This window comes from Triticum dicoccoides, chromosome 1A (assembly GCF_002162155.2).
Source record: "Triticum dicoccoides isolate Atlit2015 ecotype Zavitan chromosome 1A, WEW_v2.0, whole genome shotgun sequence".
NCBI classification, from domain to species: Eukaryota; Viridiplantae; Streptophyta; class Magnoliopsida; order Poales; family Poaceae; genus Triticum; species Triticum dicoccoides.
The window spans coordinates 590,651,134-590,673,175 of record NC_041380.1 but is presented as its reverse complement, the minus strand read 5'-3'; the positions used below and the strand labels follow the sequence as shown (position 1 = coordinate 590,673,175).

At 41.6% G+C, this 22,042-nt stretch overlaps 1 protein-coding gene across 1 annotated transcript; it reads left to right on the top strand.

Annotated features, from left to right (window-relative positions):
- Positions 1-10,031: 10,031 nt before the first annotated feature.
- LOC119293542 lies at positions 10,032-18,749 on the top strand. Its single transcript, XM_037571995.1, has 9 exons — positions 10,032-10,851; positions 11,318-11,402; positions 11,800-11,858; positions 11,955-12,170; positions 12,249-12,695; positions 12,779-12,838; positions 12,959-13,039; positions 13,138-13,229; positions 18,088-18,749. Exons 5-9 carry the CDS (start codon positions 12,401-12,403, stop codon positions 18,136-18,138), a joined length of 579 nt encoding a protein of 192 aa, XP_037427892.1. The 5' UTR covers positions 10,032-10,851; positions 11,318-11,402; positions 11,800-11,858; positions 11,955-12,170; positions 12,249-12,400; the 3' UTR covers positions 18,139-18,749.
- The last annotated feature ends 3,293 nt before the right edge of the window (positions 18,750-22,042 follow it).

Below are 22,042 nucleotides of genomic sequence, written 5' to 3'. Positions count from 1 at the left end.
GAGGAATATCTTAAAGCCTGAAATATTGTCTACTTGTTAGTATGGAGTTAATTATTTATTTCTATGCTTATGATTATGGTTACAGGTTTCACATATCCACATGTTTTCGTGATACTTAAGCGGATATGATCAACGATACAAATGAAATCATGTCCATATAATTTTGGAACATAATGATGACAAAAAAACAAATATAGTGATTGCTCTTATTGAAGGAAATATGCCCTAGAGGCAATAATAAAGTTATTATTTATTTTCTTATTTCATGATAAATGTTTATTATTCATGCTAGAATTGTATTAACCGGAAACATAATACATGTGTGAATACATAGACAAACAGAGGTGTCACTAGTATGCCTCTACTTGACTAGCTCGTTGATCAAAGATGGTTAAGTTTCCTAGCTATTAACATGAGTTGTCATTTGATTAACGGGGTCACATCATTAGGAGAATTATGTGATTGACTTGACCCATTCCGTTAGCTTAGCACTTGATCATTTAGTATTCTGCTATTGTTTTCTTCATGACTTATACATGTTCCTATGAGTATGAGATTATGCAACTCCCGTTTACCGGAGGAACACTTTGTGTGCTACCAAATGTCACAACGTAACTGGGTGATTATAAAGGTGCTCTACAGGTGTCTCCAAAGGTTCTTGTTGGGTTGGCGTATTTCGAGATTAGGATTTGTCACTCCGATTGTCGGAGAGGTATCTCTGGGCCCACTCGGTAACGCACATAACTATAAGCCTTGCAAGCATTGTAACTAATGAGTTAGTTGCGAGATGATGTATTACGGAACGAGTAAATAGACTTGCCGAAAATGAGATTGAACTAGGTATTGAGATACCGACGATCGAATCTCGGGCAAGTAACATACCGATGACAAAGGGAACAAACGTATGTTGTTATGCGGTTTGACCGATAAAGATCTTCGTAGAATATGTAGGAGCCAATATGGGCATCCAGGTTCCGCTATTGGTTATTGACCAGAGAAGTGTCTTGGTCATGTCTACATAGTTCTCGAACCCGTAGGGTCCGCACGCTTAACGCTCGTTGACGATATAGTATTATATGAGTTATGTATGTTGGTGACCGAATGTTGTTCAGAGTCCCGGATGAGATCGCGGACATGATGAGGAGCTCCGGAATGGTCCGGAGGTAAAGATTCATATATTGGATGATATGGTTAGGCCAAGGGGTCAGGCCCACGGGGCTATAAGTCGGTGCAAAAGGAGTTTTGCGGAGGCCAGGGGGCCAAACGCCGGAGATCTTGGCGTCTGGCCCAGGGCCAGACGCCGAGGCCCATGGCGTCTGGGCCAGATGCCAAGGATTGTGGCGTTTGGTCCTGGAGTTTGAGTGGGACTCTTGCCTTTTGGGCAAAACCGACTTTGAGGAGGCTTTTGCTCCAAGTTCCGACCCCAAGGCTCAGCATATAAATAGAGGGGCAGGGTTAGCACCAAAGACACATCAAGAAACATCAAGCCGTGTGTCGGCAACCCCGTCCCCTCTAGTTTATCCTGCGTCATAGTTTTCGTAGTGCTTAGGCGAAGCCCTGCGGAGATTGTTCTTCACCAACACCGTCACCACGCCGTCGTGCTACCGGAACTCATCTACTATTTCTCCCCTCTTGCTGGATCGAGGAGGCGAGGACGTCATCGAGCCGACCATGTGCAGAACTCGGAGGTGTCGTGCTTTCGGTACTTGGATCGGTCGGATCGTGAAGACGTACGACTACATCAACCGCGTTGATAAACGCTTCCGCTTACGGTCTACGAGGGTATGTAGACAACACTCTCCCCTCTTGTTGCTATGCATCACCATGATCCTGCGTGTGCGTAGGAAATTTTTAAAATTACTACGTTCCCCAACAATGGTATCAGAGCCAGATTTTATGCGTTGATGTAATATGCACGAGTAGAACACAAGTGAGTTGTGGGCGATATAAGTCAAACTGCTTACCAGTATGTCACACTTTGGTTCGGCGGTATTGTTGGATGAAGCGGCCCGGACCGACATTACGCGTACGCTTACGCGAGACTGGTTTTACCGCCGTGCTATGCACACAGGTGACTAGCGGGTGTCAGTTTCTCCAACTTTAGTTGAACCGAGTGTGGCTACGCCCGGTCCTTGAGAAGGTTAAAACAACACTAACTTGACAAACTATCGTTGTGGTTTTGATGCGTAGGTAAGAACGGTTCTTTGCTCAGCCCGTAGCAGCCACGTAAAACTTGCAGCAATAAAGTAGATGACGTCTAACTTGTTTTGCAGGGCATGTTGTGATGTGATATGGTCAAGGTATGATGCTAAATTTTAGTGTATGAGATGATCATGTTTTGTAACCGAGTTATCGGCAACTGGCAGGAGCCATATGGTTGTCGCTTTATTGTATGCAATACAAACGCCCTGTAATGCTTTACTTTATCACTAAGCGGCAGCGATAGTCGTAGAAGCATAAGTTGGCGAGACGACAACGATGCTATGATGGAGATCAAGGTGTCGCGCCGGTGACGATGGTGATCATGACGGTGCTTTGGAGATGGAGATCACAAGCATAAGAAGATGATGGCCATATCATATCACTTATATTGATTGCATGTGATGTTTATCTTTTATGCATCTTATCTTGCTTTGATTGACGGTAGCATTATAAGATGATCTCTCACTAAATTATCAAGATATAAGTGTTTTCCCTGAGTATGCACCGTTGCGAAAGTTCTTCGTGGTGAGACACCACGTGATGATCGGGTGTGATAGGCTCTATGTTCAAATACAATGGGTGCAAAACAGTTGCACACGCGGAATACTCAGGTTAAACTTGACGAGCCTAGCATATAACAGATATGGCCTCGGAACACGAAGACCGAAAGGTCGAGCGTGAATCATATAGTAGATATGATCAACATAGTGATGTTCACCATTGAAACTACTCCATCTGACGTGATAAATCGGACATGATTTAGTTGCTATGGATCACGTGATCACTTAGAGGATTAGAGGGATGTCTATCTAAGTGGGAGTTCTTTAATAATTTGATTAACTGAACTTTAATTTATCATGAACTTAGTCCTGGTAGTATTAGCATATCTATGTTGTAGATCAATAGCTCGCGATGTTGCTCCATGTTTATTATTTATATGTTCCTAGAGAAAACTAAGTTAAAAGATGTTAGTAGCAATAATGCGGATTGGATCTGTGATTTGAGGTTTATCCTCATTGTTGCATAGAAGAATTATATCCTTGATGCACCGCTAGGTGACAGACCTATTGCAGGAGCAGATGCAGACGTTATGAAAATTTTGACAAAAGCTCGGTATGATGACTACTTGATAGTTAAGTGCACCATGCTTTACGGCTTAGAACCGGGACTTCAAAAATGTTTTGAACGCCACGGAGCATATAAGATGTTCCAAGAGTTGAAATTGGTATTTCATACCCATGCCCGTGTCGAGAGGTATGAGACCTCTGACAGTACTTTGCCTACAAGATGGAGGAGAATAGCTCAACCAGTGAGCATGTGTTCAGATTGTCTGGGTACTACAATTACTTGAATCAAGTGGGAGTTAATCTTCCAGATAAGATAGTAATTGACAGAATTCTCTAGTCATTATCACCAAGTTACTATAACTTCGTGATGAACTATAATATGCAAGGGATGACGAAAGTAATTCCCGAGCTCTTCGCGATGCTGAAATCGACGAAGGTAGAAATCAAGAAAGAGCACCAAGTGTTGATGTTTAACAAGACCGCTAGTTCCAAGTAAAGGGACAAAGGGAAGAAAGGGGGTCTTGAAGAAGAACGGCAAGCAAGTTGCTACTCAAGAAGAAGCCCAAGTCTGGACCTAACCCTGAAACTAAGTGCTTCTAATGCAAAGGGACTCGTCACTAGAAGCGGAACTACCCCAAGTGTTTGGTGGATAAGAAGGATGGCAAAGTGAACAAAGCTATATTTGATATACATGTTATTGATGTGTACTTTACTAGTGTTTATAGCAACCCCTCGGTATTTGATACTGGTTTAGTTGCTAAGAATAGTAACTCGAAACGGGAGTTGCGGAATGAACAGAGACTAGTTAAGGGTGAAGTGACGACGTGTATTGGAAATGGTTCCAAGATTGATATGATCATCATCGCACACTCCCTATACTTTCGGGATTAGTGTTAAACCTAAAATAAATGTTATTTAGTGTTTGCGTTGAGCATGAATATGATTGGATCATGTTTATTTATGTAAGTTAGAGAATAATTGTTGTTCTGTTTACATGAATAAAACCTTCTATGGTCATACACCCAATGAAAATGGTTTGTTGGATCTCGATCGTGGTGATACACATTTTTATAATATTGAAGCCAAAATATGCAAAGTTAATAATGATAGTGCAACTTATTTATGGCATTGTCGTTTAGGTCATATTGGTGTAAAGCGCATGAAGAAAATCCATGCTGATGGGCTTTTGGAATCACTTGATTATGAATCAGTTGATGCTTGCGAACCATGCCTCATGGGCAAGATGACTAAGACTCCCTTCTCCGGAACAATGGAGCGAGCAACAGATTTATTGAAAATCATACATACTGATGTATGTGGTCCGATGAATATTGAGGCTCGCAGCAGGTATCATTATTTTCTGATCTTCACAGATGATTTGAGCAGATATGAGTATATCTACTTGATGAAACACGAGTCTGAAACATTTGAAAAGTTCAAAAAAAGTTAGAGTGAAGTGGAGAATTATCATAACAAAAATAAAAGTTTCTACGATATGATGCAGAAGTAAAATATTTGAGTTACGAGTTTGGCCTTCAGTTAAAACAATGTGAAATAGTTTCACTACTCACGCCACCTGGAACACCACAGTGTAATGGTGTGTCCGAACGTCGTAACCGTACTTTATTAGATATGCTGCGATCTATGATGTCTCTTACCGATTTACCACTATCATTTTGGGGTTATGCATTAGAGACAACTATATTCACGTTAAATAGGGCACCATCTAAATCCGTTGAGACGACACCGTATGAACTATGGTTTGGCAAGAAACCTAAGCTGTCGTTTCTTAAATTTTGAGGTTGCAATGCTTATGTGAAAAAGTTTCAACCTGATAAGCTCAAACCCAAATCGGAGAAGTGCGTTTTCATAGGATACCCAAAAGAAAATGTTGGGTACACCTTCTATCACAGATCCGAAGGCAAGTTATTCATTGCTGAGAATGGATCCTTTCTAGAGAAGGAGTTTCTCTCGAAAGAAATGATTGGGAGAAAAGTAGAACTTGATGAGGTAACTGTACCCGCTCCCATATTGGAAAGTAGTTCATCACAGAAATTTGTTCCTATGACTACTACACCAATTAGTGAGGAAGCTAATGATGATGATCATGTAACTTCAGATCAAGTTACTACCGAACCTCGTAGGTAAACCACAGTGAGATCCGCACCAGAGTGGTACGGTAATCCTGTTCTGGAGGTCATGTTACTTGACCATGATGAACCTACGAACTATGAGGAAGAGATGATGAGCCCAGATTCTGCGAAATGGCTTGAGGCCATGAAATCTGAGATGGGATCCATGTATGAGAACAAAGTATGGACTTTGACTGACTTTCCCATTGATCGGCGAGCCATTGAGATTAAATGGATCTTCAAGAGGAAGACGGACGCTGATAGTAGTGTTACTATCTACAAAGCTAGAATTTTCGCAAAAGGTTTTCGACAAGTTCAAGGTGTTGACTACGATGATATTTTCTCACTCGTATCGATGCTTATAGTTTGTCCAAATCATATTAGCAATTGCCGCATGTTATGAAATCTGGCAAATGGATAACAAAACTGCAATCCTTAATGGACTTATTAAAGAAGAGTTGTATATGATGCAACCAGAAGGTTTTGTAAATCCTAAAGGTGCTAAAAAAATATGCAAGCTCCAGCAATCCATCTATGGACTGGTGTAAGCATCTCGGAGTTGGAATATGCGCTTTGATGAGATGATCAAAGTATATAGTTTTATACAGACTTGCAATGAAGCCTGTATTTACAAGAAAGTGAGTGGGGGCACTACAACATTTCTGATAAGTATATGTGGATGACATATTATTGATCGGAAATAATGTAGAATTCTCTGTAAAGCATAAAGGAGTTTTTGAAAGGAGTTTCTTAAAAGAAAGACCTCGGTGAAGCTGTTTACATATTGAGCATCAAGATCTATAGAGATAGATCAAGACGCTTGATAAGTTTTTCAATGAGTACATACCTTGACAAGATTTTGAAGTAGTTCAAAATGGAACAGTCAAAGAAAGAGTTCTTGCCTGTGTTACAAGGTGTGAAACTAAGTAAGACTCAAAGCCCGACCACGGCAGAAGATAGAAAGAGAATGAAAGTCATTCCTTATGCCTTGGCCATAGGTTCTATAAAATATGTCATGCTATGTACCAGATCTATTGTATACCCTACACTATTTTTTGGCAAGGGAGTACAATAGTGATCTAGGAGTAGATCACTGGACAGCGGGCAAAATTATCCTTAGTGGAATAAGGATATGTTTCTCGATTATGGAGGTGACAAAAAGGTTCGTTGTAAAGGGTTACGTTGATGCAAATTTTGACACTGATCCAGATGACTCTAAGTCTCAATCTGGATACATATTGAAAGCGGGAGCAATTAGCTAGAGTAGCTCCGTGCAGAGTATTGTTGACATAGAAATTTGCAAAATACTTACGGATCTGAATGTGGCAGACCCGTTGACTAAACTTCTCTCACAAGCAAAACATGATCACACCTTAGTGAGCAATGTGAACTAGATTATTGACTCTAGCAAACCCTTTGGGTGTTGGTCACATGTCGATGTGAACTATGGGTGTTAATCACATGATGATGTGAACTATTGGTATTAAATCACATGGCAATGTGAACTAGATTATTGACTCAAGTGCAAGTGGGAGACTGAAGGAAATATGCCCTAGAGGCAATAATAAAGTTATTATTTATTTCCTTATTTCATGATAAATGTTTATTATTCATGCTAGAATTGTATTAACCGGAAGCATAATACATGTGTGAATACATAGACAAACAGAGGTGTCACTAGTATGCCTCTACTTGACTTGCTCGTTGATCAAAGATGGTTAAGTTTCCTAGCCATTGACATGAGTTGTCATTTGATTAACAGGATCACATCATTAGAAGAATTATGTGATTGACTTGACCCATTCTGTTAGCTTAACACTTGATCGTTTAGTATTCTGCTATTGCTTTCTTCATGACTTATACATGTTCCTATGACTATGAGATTATGCAACTCCCGTTTACCAGAGGAACACTTTGTGTGCTACCAAACGTCACAACGTAACTGGATGATTATAAAGGTGCTCTACAAGTGTCTCCAAAGGTTCTTGTTGGGTTGGCGTATTTCGAGATTAGGATTTGTCACTCCGATTGTCGGAGAGGTATCTCTGGGCCCACTCGGTAATGCACATCACTATAAGCCTTGCAAGCATTGTAACTAATGAGTTAGTTGCGGGATGATGTATTACGGAACGAGTAAAGAGACTTGCCGGTAACGAGATTGAACTAGGTATTGAGATACCGACGATCGAATCTCGGGCAAGTAACATACCGATGACAAAGGGAACAAACGTATGTTGTTATGTGGTTTGACCGGTAAAGATCTTCGTATAATATGTAGGAGCCAATATGGGCATCCATGTTCCGCTATTGGTTATTGACCAGAGAAGTGTCTCGGTCATGTCTACATAGTTCTTGAACCCGTAGGGTCCGCACGCTTAACGTTCGTTGACGATATAGTATTATATGAGTTATGTATGTTGGTGACCGAATGTTGTTCGGAGTCCCGGATGAGATCGCGGACATGATGAGGAGCTCCGGAATGGTCTGGTGGTAAAGATTCATATATTGGATGATATGGTTAGGCCAAGGGGTCAGGCCCACGGGGCTATAAGTCGGTGCAAAAGGAGTTTTGCGGAGGCCAGGGGGCCAAACGCCGGAGACCCTGGCGTCTGGCCCAGGGCCCATGGCGTCTGGGCCAGATGCCAAGGATTGTGGCGTTTGGTCCTGGAGTCTGAGTGGGACTCTTGCCTTTCGGGCAAAACCGACTTTGAGGAGGCTTTTGCTCCAAGTTCCGACCCCAAGGCTCAGCATATAAATAGAGGGGCAGGGCTAGCACCAAAGACACATCAAGAAACACCAAGCCGTGTGCCGGCAACCCCGTCCCCTCTAGTTTATCCTCCGTCATAGTTTTCGTAGTGCTTAGGCGAAGCCCTGCGGAGTTTGTTCTTCACCAACACCGTCACCATGCCGTCGTGCTACCGGAACTCATCTACTACTTCGCCTCTCTTGCTGGATCGAGGAGGCGAGGACGTCACCGAGCCGAACGTGTGCAGAACTTGGAGGTGCCGTGCTTTCGGTACTTGGATCAGTCGGATCGTGAAGACATACGACTACATCAACCGCGTTGATAAACGCTTCCGCTTACGGTCTACGAGGGTACGTAGACAACACTCTCCCCTCTTGTTGCTATGCATCACCATGATCCTGCGTGTGCGTAGGAAAATTTTCAAATTACTACGTTCCCCAACACTTATTTCCATACATCTTATTTTGGACAAATTGGCTAGGGGACACCTCACCCTATAATCTTACGACTTAAGTCCTTGTTCCTCGTGTTTTCTTCCCTGCGATGTCGCATCCTTCCTTTCCTAACGCCCCACGATTGCCTTCTTATGCTTAGGTCACCCACCGCCCATGTCCCCTTTACCACTTCTGCTTTTCATACCCCCTATGGTCTTCCTTCCTTTAATAAAATTTTGTGTATGTAATGGGGCGACAAGCCGGCGACGATAACCTATAGTCGGAATAAGGTTCTTTCCGCTACGTCTCTGCCCCGACGATGCATCCTATGTCGGTGAAGGGAGCGTAGTTTTATTCCAGCAGATCTAGTTGGATCCAACATTTTGGGTTTGTGCTATCGGTGCTAGTGTATTAAGGTCCGTGAAGTTGTGTCGATGAGAGGTGGTTGTTTATTCCTCTCCGTCAAGTTTTTTCGTGCTTCGCATCATCCTTCTCTTTCTGCAATGGCGGTGGCAGGGTGACTCATTGTGCATGGGCAATCCCCGACCGATGTTTTTTGTCTTGGGTACAGATCACGTATTCTAGGATGGATGAATCTTGTGCTTTTCCAAGCACGTGGTGGCGACAATTTTGGCATGCTTCGGAAGTTCCTGAGTGTTGACTTCCTTCTACGGTTGCCTCAATGGAGGTGGAAGAAGGAGTGTGGCGGGAAAGATGACGAGCGTGAAGATGGTGTTGTGTATGGGTTTCTTTGTATTCACCTTTTGCAAAAGCCTCTTTCTAATGCACGGGACATTGATCCTAATAGAATGCCCTTTCGGGTGTTAAAAAATAGGAATCAGACATTAAAAAAATGTTTCTTCATATCATGTGAGGCCCAATCCATAAGATGCCAGGACCAAACCTAATCATATGTCGGGTCGGGCTTGGAAAAGTACGATCTTAAAACTACAAGCTCGAGCCTGGCCCAAACATTGTATTTCAAGTTTTCAGCCTACACACGTGAAAGCCCACCAAAAATCAAGAAATGGAATCCCAAGCACAGCCCGAATACTCCTTCATGAAATGAACACCAAGCCCAGTTCAAAAAGGCAAACTCGATCTGGCTTGGCCCGGTCGTCGGGCCTGGCTATCCATGACCAGATTTAGTTAGCCCCTATCTCAAAGACTCAAACCGTCTTCATCTTTAGGCGCGCCTATGTCTAGCTTATCTCTACTCCTATAAAAGTCTGAGTTGGTGATGATGGTATGCCTGCCATCTGTCGTTTACGATCGTTGGATCTGCATCCAACGCACCATAAGCAATCTGTGGCAAATTTTGCAAAAAACACCCGCTATTCATCACACATTTGCAGATGAGCCCTCCAACTTGTCTCTCCCGTTCAACTCTCCTGCCCCACCTTATCCGACCATCTTCTCCAGAAATCCAGAATTAGGGGGCGCCGTACGAACCACCGCCGGCAGTGCTGGAATGGATCCGGCGATCTGGCCGCTGCCGGCGCCATCCAACCCCAGCCCTCTTGTGCCTTCTCTCGGCCCCATCTCCCAACGCCGCCACGACCCCATCCTCCTCGTCGTCCCCTCGCCCCCTTCCCCATCTCATCTGATGTCAACCTCGGCAAGCAGGCTGACCACGCCGTCCGTCTACCGACGCCTCTACTGCCCCCTCCTCTGCTGCAGAAGGCCTATGGTAGACCATCACTGCCACTTCCCCTCCTCCTTGCTGTCTCCTCCGCCGGCTCACCTGTCTCCTCCGACGGTGGTCGCCGCAGGTCCGCCGCCGACGCAGTACGTTCCTGACGCCTCTTCCTCTCCCGTAGACCCCCCCTCGATGTCTCATCCGCCCCCTTCCCCCTCCCTTCCAACGCTGACTGCCGCAAAGTACGTCGCTGACTACGAGATGCTCATCCTCAGCGACGGCGCCGACTACTCCTTCCCCTTCTCCACCGGCGGGCTATTCTTGGCTACTGCCATCCTCCTGTGGCGCCTCCCAAATTCAAATTTTTCTGCTAAACCCGCGCGCCCAGGCGGAACAGTCTAGAAGCCAACCTTGCAGACCAATATATATCAATTTTTCTATCGCACCAAGTTCAAATCCGCGCGCCAAGGTGGAGCTGTCTAGAAGCCACTCTTGAAGACGAATATAAAGCAAATGGGCAGGCATATGCGACTCACGCTGCTGCACCCAAAGAAGCCAGAGGCTGGTTACATAAATCTTCAGATTGAATAGATTGTGAGGACTACGCCGTTTGTTCTGCTTCGTGAAGGAGGTATGGGCGAATCTTCTTACTTGTGCAATCGCATATATGTGCTTTGACAGAAATAGCTGATCCGATTAGGAGATCAAGCACCGGTACCTTTTCCCTATAATACAAGGGGAATAGTTTACTGTCCTTAGATTTGCTATGCTAATATTATTGCTACACAATAAATGCTAGCACTGATAATTAGTGAATAGAATATTAGTTTGGTTTTTTGTTCATCTATTGGCATAGATTGATGGACCGCAGGTAGCCACATTCTTGTCACTTGATCTTATACTTTTGTAGTACCACATTATACATGCATTGTGGTATTGCTTACAATTGAGATCTTGAAGTTGTTGCTTAAGTTGACCAAATAGCAAATATGCATTGGTACTAAATCTGCACATAAATACTCAGTGGCGGCTGCAACTACAATTGGATTTGTTTCTCACTAAATCACTGATTTTTGAAATGACAACCCACATGGCAGGTCCAAAACATACTCAACAAGCTCAGAAATTAGAAGTCTACAGGAGAAACCCTTGGATTTTGGTGTGAAACTGAAGAACCACAAGGTGAGGACATACTGGCTGAGTTAGGATGAATATTCAGTATGAGCACTCATTCAGAGATTGGTGGTTGTGTTAGAGATTTATAAGGAGTGCATCTTGTTTCATACTTCCCTGTTTCATACTTCCATGTTTTGTACATGCTGCTGTTCATATTATTTGTTTTGTTCATATTGTTACTTAATGACGATCAAATTTATCATATGTGCACTTTTGGATCTAAATATAAATTTCTCTAAATCTATCATACCTGTGCTTGGGTTAAAATGAATTATCCAGTTGGCTTTTGGCAAGGAATAATATTCTTTTAGGTATAACATTCCTATTGGCTTTTGTGTTTTGATCTTTTAATTCATTTTTGGCTAACCTCATACTCTCTTTTGTTTTGGGGAGAAATATTCAGGTCTTGCGCCCAAATGTTACAATCCTTGTGCCAACAAAGCGATAAAGGAAAAGAAAAAGGTTGCTATCTTATCCCTTATCACTTGGCGGAACAATCTGTTTGCATATTTCTCAATTTGTATTATCTGACTATTGGTCCAACTTTAAATAACACAGTGGTCTACGGCAATAATAAGTCCAACAGAACTGGCCCCAATGGCATGCCACAAACTCGGACAAGTCTATTTATACGCGAGCCGACATGTGTGACACATTTGAGTTACTCGTCTTCTTCGGATGATGAAGTGACAAACCAATCAGCTGCGATTTTTCCTACTAATAATGGTCTGCTCACATCAATTGAGGACTTGGAGCGAGGAGAAAGCTCCAAAGGTAAGTCTATAAGGCGAAAGTGTGTGTTTATGTAATTTTGTTTACCCACTTAATTAATTTCTCATAAAAATACTATAGGGCGAAAGCGTGCACGTGAAGCAACAAGATATGCTAGCCGTACACCAGAACAAATACAAGCAAGGCGAGAACGTGTGAGAGCACGTCGGCAAAGTTTAACACCAAATTAGAAGGAAAGGATTAATGCACAGAGAAGAGAGAAAAGACAACGTATGACACTTGATGAGAGGAATGCAAGTCAGCGAGCACGTAGGCAAAGTTTGACGCTAGATGAAAGGCAAGAAAGGAATGCACGCCAGCGAGCACGTAGGAAAAGCCTACCACCCGAAGAGCGGCAAGCACTCCTAGCTCAGCGTAAAGAAAGCTACGCAGCTAAACGAGATACCCTCTGTAAGGATTCCGTCGCACTGCAGTGCCCTAAAGGTTCATTGGCAGGACAACTATCATCAAGCTCTTATGCCTTTAGCTACCCAATTATGCTGGCACAAACTTCTGCTACAGTTCAAGGTAATTCTCACATACACATTCCTTTATCTCGCCAATTTTTCCGAAGGTGTTGCCGGTATTTTACACTATCATCAAAATACCAGGTAACCTTGAAAGCATACCTGAAGCGGTGGAAGAGGATCACATAGTTTACACTAACACAGGTATGCTATGGTATGGATGCCTTCTTTTCTCTACTAAGTATGTTATAACACACACTCAGAACCATCCTTATAACTTGGAATGGACAATTCATTATTGGCTCCCATTGGTTTCATATGTAGGTTCCCGAACAGAAAGCTTTGTTACGGACGATGATGAGTCTGAAGAAGAAGATGACGAGTACTTCATATTTGCTGGCAGAGGTATTGCTAATGCCGTGGATGCCTTACTTTCCTACACATGTATTATAGTACAAAAACTGCAAGACCTATATAACACTATTCATCTCATGTATATGTAGGAGATGATGAAGACTGTGATGACCTGATAAATGCATTTAAAGTAGATACCATTATTCCTGACCCATATGATGATGTCTACAAGAATATACCAGTAAGTACTCACACGCTGGCACCTAAACCTGATTGCAAGCATTGTGGTGCAAAGAGGTTCCAGTATGAGTCAAATGGATTTTGTTGCCGGTCTGGAAAAGTTAAGTTAGCACACTTAGAACCACCCTTGGAACTTAAAATGTTGTACACAAGTTCAGATCCCAATGACGTGCATTTTAGGGATAACATTCGATACTTCAATGGACACTTTTCATTCACCACCCTTGGAGTCAGCCTGGACAACAGATACACAAACATGAAGTCGGGAGTCTATACGTTTCGAGCTCATGGTCAAATTTACCACAACATCTTCTCATTTGGTCCAACTCAAGATGGGCCAAAGCATTTGGAACTCTACTTCTATGATGACGATCCCGGTTTACAACATAGGTTTCGGCGCTCCCCGAACCTAGACCAAGATGTCATTCGAAAGCTTGTTGACATCCTCAAGGATAATCCTTATTCTAAAACATTCAGGAATCTAGGTGGAGTCGATGACCTTGAGGAATACCGTATTGAACTGAACACCGACATGAGGTTGGATCAATGGAGGTATAATGTGCCTATATCATCAGAGGTTGCAACTATTTGGGTTGAGGGTAGTGAACTCTGTAAGCACTTTGATCGTAGCATAGTATTGTTCAGTAACAACAACACGAGATATAGCATCCAACCATATTATGGATGTTATGATCCATTGTCTTACCCTTTATTCTTCCCAAGAGGGGAGATTGGTTGGCATCCTGACATCCCAAAGAACGGTGTCGGCTTGAATGAGATACTTCAGTCCCGTCGCAGTGGTCGACAGAGTCTAGGTAATTCATATAACAAAAATAACATGTGTTCATTTTGTTTATCCCCATTGTGCTTACTTTTCCTAATTCCCAATATTGTCCTTTTGTTATCTCTCATTCTGTAGGTTCATGTACAAATAGTCAATTATGCGTCTCCGTTAGAGACTACTATTGCTACAAGTTTCAAATGCGTCGTGGTGTATTTAACACCATGCTATACGGTAAACGACTATTCCAACAATATGTGGTTGATATGTACATCAAGGTTGAAACCTCAAGACTGGACTATATAAAAAAACACCAGAAACAAATACGTGCTGATCTATACCAAGGTGTTGTTGATAGCCTTCAAGCTGGGGAATACCGTGCGGATGCAGTGGGCAAACGGACTATAGTTCCTTCATCATTTATTGGAGGGAGAAGAGATAGGAGACGAAGATACCTTGATGCCATGGCCTTGGTTCAAAAGTATGGGAAGCCAGACATTTTTTTAACCATGACTTGCAACCCTAATTGGGATGAAATAATTAGTGAGCTAGAGCCTGGACAAACTCCACAGGATCGTCCTGATCTCATTGTAAGAGTATTTCGAGCGAAGTTGGAAGACCTCAAGGTACAACTTTTTAAAAGGCACATTCTTGGTAAGGTGGCAGCATATGTATATGTCATTGAGTTCCAGAAAAGAGGTCTACCACATGCTCATTTCCTCCTAATCATGGAGGGGAGGTACAAGCTAACATGCCCAGAGCAATATGACTGTCTCATATCTGCTGAATTGCCAGACAAATCCAAGTACCCTGAGTTGTACAAAATGGTCGTCAAGCACATGATGCATGGCCCTTGTGGAGTCCTAAACCCCAAGAACGTGTGCATGCAGAAAGGTAGCTGCAAGAACTACTATCCACGACCGTTTAATGCATCAACCCTTCAAGGAAAGGACTCATATCCCATATATAGGAGGAGAGATGATGGACGCCGTGCAAAGGTACGTGGCCAAGAGTTAGACAATAGGTGGGTTGTTCCATACAATCCTTACCTACTAAGAAGGTATAATTGCCACATCAATGTCGAGGTTTGCTCAAGCATAAAAGCTGTAAAGTACCTCTTTAAATACATATATAAGGGCCATGACCGAGCATCTGTTTCTATCGACGAGGTGGATAGTGATGGGAACATTGATGAGATAAAGCAATACAGAGATTCCAGGTGGGTTACGCCACCAGAAGCATTATGGAGGATATATGGTTTTGACCTTAGTCAGATATTTCCATCTGTTAGACAACTCCAACTCCACCTCCCTAATATGCACATGGTGTCATTTCAAGCGGGCGCAAATCTGAATGATGTCCTCTCTGAAGAAGGAGCTTCCAAGACCATGCTAACTGAGTATTTTGAGGCAAACAAGAAATATGAGTTGGCTCGAGGAATTTTATATAAGGATTTCCCATCATATTTTGTTTGGATGTCAGGTGGAAAGTATTGGAAAAGGAGGGATGAACGCGCATAGATTGGGAGAATTGTGTCTGCACATCCAGCTGAAGGGGAGAGGTATTATCTTAGAGTGCTTCTAAACCATGTCACAGGTGCTACATCCTTCGAAGAGCTTAGAACAGTGAATGGTATTGTTTACCCGACATTCCGTGAAGCTGCTGAAAGGAGGGGTCTTATCGAGTCAGATAATACTATCGATGTGTGTCTTAAGGAAGCTGAGGCTTTTCAGATGCCATCTTCCCTTCGGAGGCTATTTGCCACTATATTGGTCTTTTGTGAGCCCAGCAATGTGCGTGGCCTATGGGACAGACACTTGGAAGCTATGACAGAAGACTATCGACTACCCAAATGTGCCCCCATGTAGTTGAGCAGATGGCGTTATTAGATATAAAAAATATGCTTGAATCGATGGGCAAGGACATATCATCATTCCCTCTCCCAGAAATTGATGAGTCATATGATGCCTCAGATAATGAGGCTAGGGAGATCATAGAGGAGTCCACGATAGAGGTGGACCCAGAACACCTTGGCTTGTCATCTTTCCTAAACCCAGAACAAAGATATGCATATGACGAGATACTTGCGGCCATCAATAGTGGCCAAGGAGGTGTGTTCTTTGTTGATGGACCCGGAGGCACAGGGAAGACTTATCTGTACAAAGCACTACTTGCAAAAGTACGTGCTGAGGGTAAAATAGCTATTGCAACAGCAACATCAGGCGTTGTTGCATCCATCTTGCCTGGAGGGAGGACTGCACACTCAAGGTTTAAAATACCATTGAACACCGAAGACAATGGGGTCTGCAGTTTCACCAAGCAAAGTGGGACAAGTAAGCTTCTTATGAGGGCGTCTCTCATAATTTGGGACGAGGCCTCCATGACAAAGCGGCAGGCGGTCGAGGCCCTTGACAATAGCATGAGGGACATCATGGATCGACCTGACATGCCGTTTGGTGGAAAGACAGTTGTGTTTGGGGGAGACTTCAGACAAGTGCTTCCTGTTGTTCGTAAGGGAACAAGGTCACAAATAACTGATGCGACGCTACGCAAGTCTTACCTTTGGGAGAATATGAGACAACTAAGACTTGCCCGTAATATGAGGGCTCAGAGTGATCCCTAGTTTGCTGATTACCTTCTCCGTGTCGGGAATGGCACTGAAGATACCGTGGATGATGATTACATACGGCTTCCAGATGAGATTTGTGTACCATACACCGGCGACGCCACTGATATTGATAAGCTTATTGAAAGTGTTTTCCGGATGACTGTAGATGAAAACCTCTTGGATCCAAATTACATAACATCCCGAGCAATTTTTTCAACTCGGAATGAGTACGTTGACAAGATTAACATGAGTATGATTGAGAGACTTCCTGGGGAAGAGATGATATACTACAGTTTTGATCGCGCGGATGATGATCCACACAACTACTATCCTGCAGAATTCTTGAATTCATTAACACCTAATGGGCTACCTCCCCATATCCTAAATCTGAAAATTAATTGCCCTATTATATTGTTACGAAACATTGACCCAACGAGTGGTTTGTGCAATGGGACGAGGTTGATTGTTCGGGGATTCATGAGGAATGCAATCGATGCTGAGATTGTGTTGGGCCAGCATGCTGGTAAGAGGGTGTTCCTTCCTCGAATTCACCTTTGCCCATCAGACGATGAGATGTTTCCATTTAGGTTCAAGAGGAAGCAGTTTCCAGTTAGACTTAGCTTTGCTATGACCATTAACAAGGCACAAGGACAAACTATACCAAATGTTGGTGTATACCTCCCTGAGCCGGTATTTTCACATGGGCAGCTCTATGTTGCTCTTTCTAGAGCTACATCTAGAAGTAATATGAAGATTCTCTCTCTCCCGGATAAGAAAAAGGATGGCCAGTCCAACTCCATTGCAAATATTACAAAGAACATAGTCTACAAAGAAGTTCTCAGCATGTAGCCCAAGGTATGAATCACTCAAGTACAATTAAAACTTACATCTATCTAACTAGGGTTATGTGGAGGATTTATAGAAAGACAACCTAGATACTTGCTTTAGTGTTCATTTTTTTTGTAAAAAAAATTATGTGTGTTTGAATTGTTTTTTAGTAGTTGTCTTTTTTACTCCCTCTGTTCAAAAAATACAGACGACGCCGACAGCAGGTTGCTTTGTCATCAGTGCATTTCGTTTGCTTGGTAGCTCCACATCCAATTTTCAGGCCACACCTGAATATTTCTTTCCTTTCTGTCTGTTATTGGCGGGTTTTTTTTCTTCGCAGAAACCTGGTTGATGTAAGAAAGCTACAAGTAGTCCAGTATTAATATTTTTGTATGTACATAGATACATGTGCACTCACCCCTTCTATATACATATGATTCAAAAACATATTTAACTTGCATTTTATTTCTTTGCTCCTGTACAAAATGTACTACAAGTGTTGTTCATTGTTTTTTCCTTTGCCTAAATATACTACAGAGTACATACCCCCTATAGTCTCCTTGTTTTTTCCTTTGTCTAAATATACTACAGACTATCATATATATGTAATACTGATTACCTGATGTCCTTTTATGTGAGAAGATGGATGAAGCCAGTGCTCGAGGGCCAACATTGTTAGCACATATGTTTTGAGCAAACAACTAAAAGAGTGTACTATGCTGGACACACATGAACTGATCGGGCGCACTCTGTCTCACGAAACCGCCTGTACAAGATTTGATCAAATTTAATATTGATGGGGCATTTACATCAGGCGGCTCCTTTGCTGGATGGGGGGTTGTTCCTCGTGATGAAGAAAGAGCTGTGATCCTATCACGGGCTAGGACAGGTGATAATATCCACGATGCATTTGGGGCAGAGCTTCTCGCCATTTCCAATGATGTCAATATGACGGCGTAGATAGGAGCACTAGATGCTCGACGTGCTGATTCTTCCCCCTTATTATGCTGCTGTCATCGAGGATGTAAAGTTCCAAATGAGGTTGTGGTTCTCTAGATGCAGAGTTTTGGTATGTAAAAGAAAAGCAAACCATGTTGCACATGAACTGGCCAGGCTAGGCCATCATTGTAATCTTGAGACCCTCTGGTGGGACTTCAATGTATCTGCCCTTGTGCCAGCCGTTGCAGTGGGCAAAATGCCTACTAAGTATTAGTAATATAGTTGTTGCTTTCCCTTAAAAAAGAATATACTGTAGGTGCTTGTGTATTAAGTCAAGGCACTTTTAACTCGTTCTTGTTTCTTTCTTGTGGACCATTTATAATTGTGTGCTCAGGATATATTATGTACTGCTATGTTATTTGGATATATCTACTGCTGCCATTTTTCTTCACATTTTAGTCTGGTTTGCCTAATATACTAGCATGAAATTAGCATTGCTGAATCCTTGAATAAAAGGTAACAACATATCTTGTTCTTTGTCCCCTCAATATGGAAGAGTCATGAGAAAATTGGGTAGGGAGAACAGTCTTATGTAAGGTGAAAATGGAGATAATACATGTTTGCTTGGACAAGGGGGTTTATCAGTTGGAAATCATATGTATGATTTTGCTCAATGTGTAAATATGGCATCATTTTGACCAATGTCTTGGTACATATTTTATTGTTCACTAGACTTCAAAATAATGCTTCACTTGATCTTTTGTGATTCCGTAGCGTAGCACGGGCATCTTACTAGTAGCGAGAAAAATGATTGACTCTCCCGCAAACACTCTACATGGACTCGATGGAGGCCCGTCCCAGTAGGGACGTGGCGACGTCGCACTGACATCACGGTAAGTTCATTTTTCCCCTTCTTTTACATTATTATTTTTCAATGAATATATTAAGATAATAATTTACCTAAAATAAAAAAATGTGAATTTGAAAATGTTACCATAGTAATAAAAAATGCTGACAACTTAAAAAATATGTTTGTGACAATGAGAAAATATTTCCATGTTTCAGAAAAATGTCTAGGAAATTTTTTAAAAATATGTATACATTATTAAAAAATTGATTTGCTTAGTATAAAAAAATGTTGTGTTGCATTTAACAATGTTCCCATGTTTAAAACACTTGAAAAACATGTTAATCACTACTTAAAAAATGATAAACGTGTATAAAATGATTTTTATGTATACCGAAAATGTACAATCTGTATCAAAAAAGATAGTCCCGACATATCTACACTAATTTTTAAAAACATATATTAAAAAATGTTAATTCTGTTAATCATGCACTTAAAAAAGTTTAAAACATGTATAAAAAGTATTTTATGTATATATAAAATGTACGATATGTATGAAGAAAATATACTCCCTTTGTTCCATATTATTAATATGTATCGGACGGAGTAGACACTAAAACAGATTCCCTCCATCTGGAATTACTTGTCGTAATTCCGGACTGAGGTACTATATTGGAAAAAATGTTAATCATGTACTTGAAAAATGTTAAATGTCCATAATAAAATGTTATTTATGTATACGAGAAGTGTACAATCCATATGAAAAAAGTAGACATCAGAACATATATCTAAAAAAGAGTTAATCATGTATTTGAAAAATGTTTAACAAGTATAAATTTTTTCTTACAATCCTATAACATACGAAAGATCTACAATCTGTCCGAATAAGTAGACCTCAAAACATTTTTTTTAAAGTTAGCCATGTATTTAAAAATAACAAACATGTATAAAAAAAGTTTTTTTTGTATATGAAAAATGTACAATGTTCACTACATAAAAGTAAATATTAAAAAATTGTTATTTCTATAGTTAAAAAAATTAAGCGTGTATATAAAAATGTTCCTGATGTAAACAAAAATGTAAATTGTGTGTGAAAAAATGTTTGTTCCATTAAAAAAATGTTCACGGTGTATTTGATATTTTTTTACTTTGTATTCAGAAAAGTGTTCAAGACATGTATTTAAGAACAAATATGTACATTGTGTATTTAAAGATTGTTCAACGTGTATCAAGAAAATGATTCAAGTGTACACTAAAAATGTACATTGTGTACGGAAAAAAGTAGACATGTGTTCTACAAAAAGGTAACCTATGAAAACCAATAAAAAAGCAAGAGAAATGAAGAAAATCGGTGAGAACAGAAAAAGAAACAAATAAACAAAAAAACAAAACCAATGAAAAAAATTAAAATGGTGAAAGAGAGGAAGAAACAAGAAAATAAAAGAAAAACATCCAGTGAAAACGAAAAATGAAAAAAGGGTGAAAAATAGAAGAATATCATGAAGAAACAAAGAAATTAAAGAACCATACCTAACCAATGAACATCAGAGCCAACGCGAAGCCAACGAACAAAAAAGAACATCGAAGCGGATCGGCCCATAAATGACGAAAGAGTAAAACCCTTCAGGCGAGATGAGCTTCCATCTCGCTTTAAGTGAGATATAACTTTAGCCTTCATCTTCCCCCAAAGCTTATTCCCGATCCCGATAGGAGGAAGCCGATCGAGAAATTTGTTTATTTTTGTATTCTGACTATTTGGATCTGAATAGTTAATCTCGTGCTCTCAAATTAAAACATGCATAGAGTTGATCGAAAAGGCACCACAACGATCAAGTTTCATCCAAAATCACCACAAACATATATAGCATGTCTCGAGCACTACCAAAGGCATGTAACACAAAATCAAGCACTTTCGTGCTCATCACAACCACCATTCTCCGTATCCACTACTCATTGGTAACTAGCTCATTTGTAGCAATGGTGCAATATGAAGGTCTTGGAATTATTCTTCTTGTTGTGATACTTGCATGTGGCTTGGATGACAGGCCCATACTCCATGATTTTCACCCCACTTGGTCATTCATGGTTGACTTGATCGATACAACCAGACCATCGATTACATTGCTCTTGGATGGTGCCCCAACGATGGCCAAGAGAGTCTAGAGTGCGGTTCTATGAAATGGTCACAATGTTGCAATAGTAGTCTTCAATTCTACTCGAAAATCTCTCCTTGGTTTGATTCGTGCCAACTGATGCATCAAGCGACATGTTAATCCAAGCATGGCACAATGAAATGTCTTTGTCTTGGGAATAGTTTTGTGTTCTTGATCCCTTGGTGCTTGCTTGAGTATCCACGGGATCTTTGACCTCCTCCACTTCGGGATCACCGATCTCCTCATCATCTTCTTCTTGAGCATACCTGGAACTACCATAATCTAGATCCTCGAGGCCTTAGATGTGCGATGAATGCAATTGAGACATGAAGTTTCCCTCCTGCACACTACAATAAACAACAAAAAGCTCAAACCCATAGCCGCAAACCATCATCAATGCGTCGGCCAAAAAAGAAAAGGCAATTTTTTACCCCTCCAACATATCATTGAGCACGTGGCTGCCATGGTCCTCAACCACGGCTGTGGTGGTCGAACGTGCCAGAGGAGGAGGTGTAGGGGTGGCCGGAGTGAGGCTAAGAGCCACCGGACAAGAATAAGGAGGTGTAGATGTCTGCATCCACCTTCTTGTTCATCATTGTCAGTGCCTCGATGATCACCTTCATCGCATCCGCCAGTTTCCTTGCTCTCTTGCCGCTAG

Bases quoted from the DNA above. Each gene is read 5' to 3' on its own strand.
- LOC119293542 (XM_037571995.1), top strand. From the start codon at position 12,401: ATGACACTTGATGAGAGGAATGCAAGTCAGCGAGCACGTAGGCAAAGT. The intron at 12,696-12,778 runs GTAATTCTCACA...TCAAAATACCAG, and splicing joins AACTTCTGCTACAGTTCAAG to GTAACCTTGAAAGCATACCT. The intron at 13,040-13,137 runs GTATTGCTAATG...ATGTATATGTAG, and splicing joins CTTCATATTTGCTGGCAGAG to GAGATGATGAAGACTGTGAT.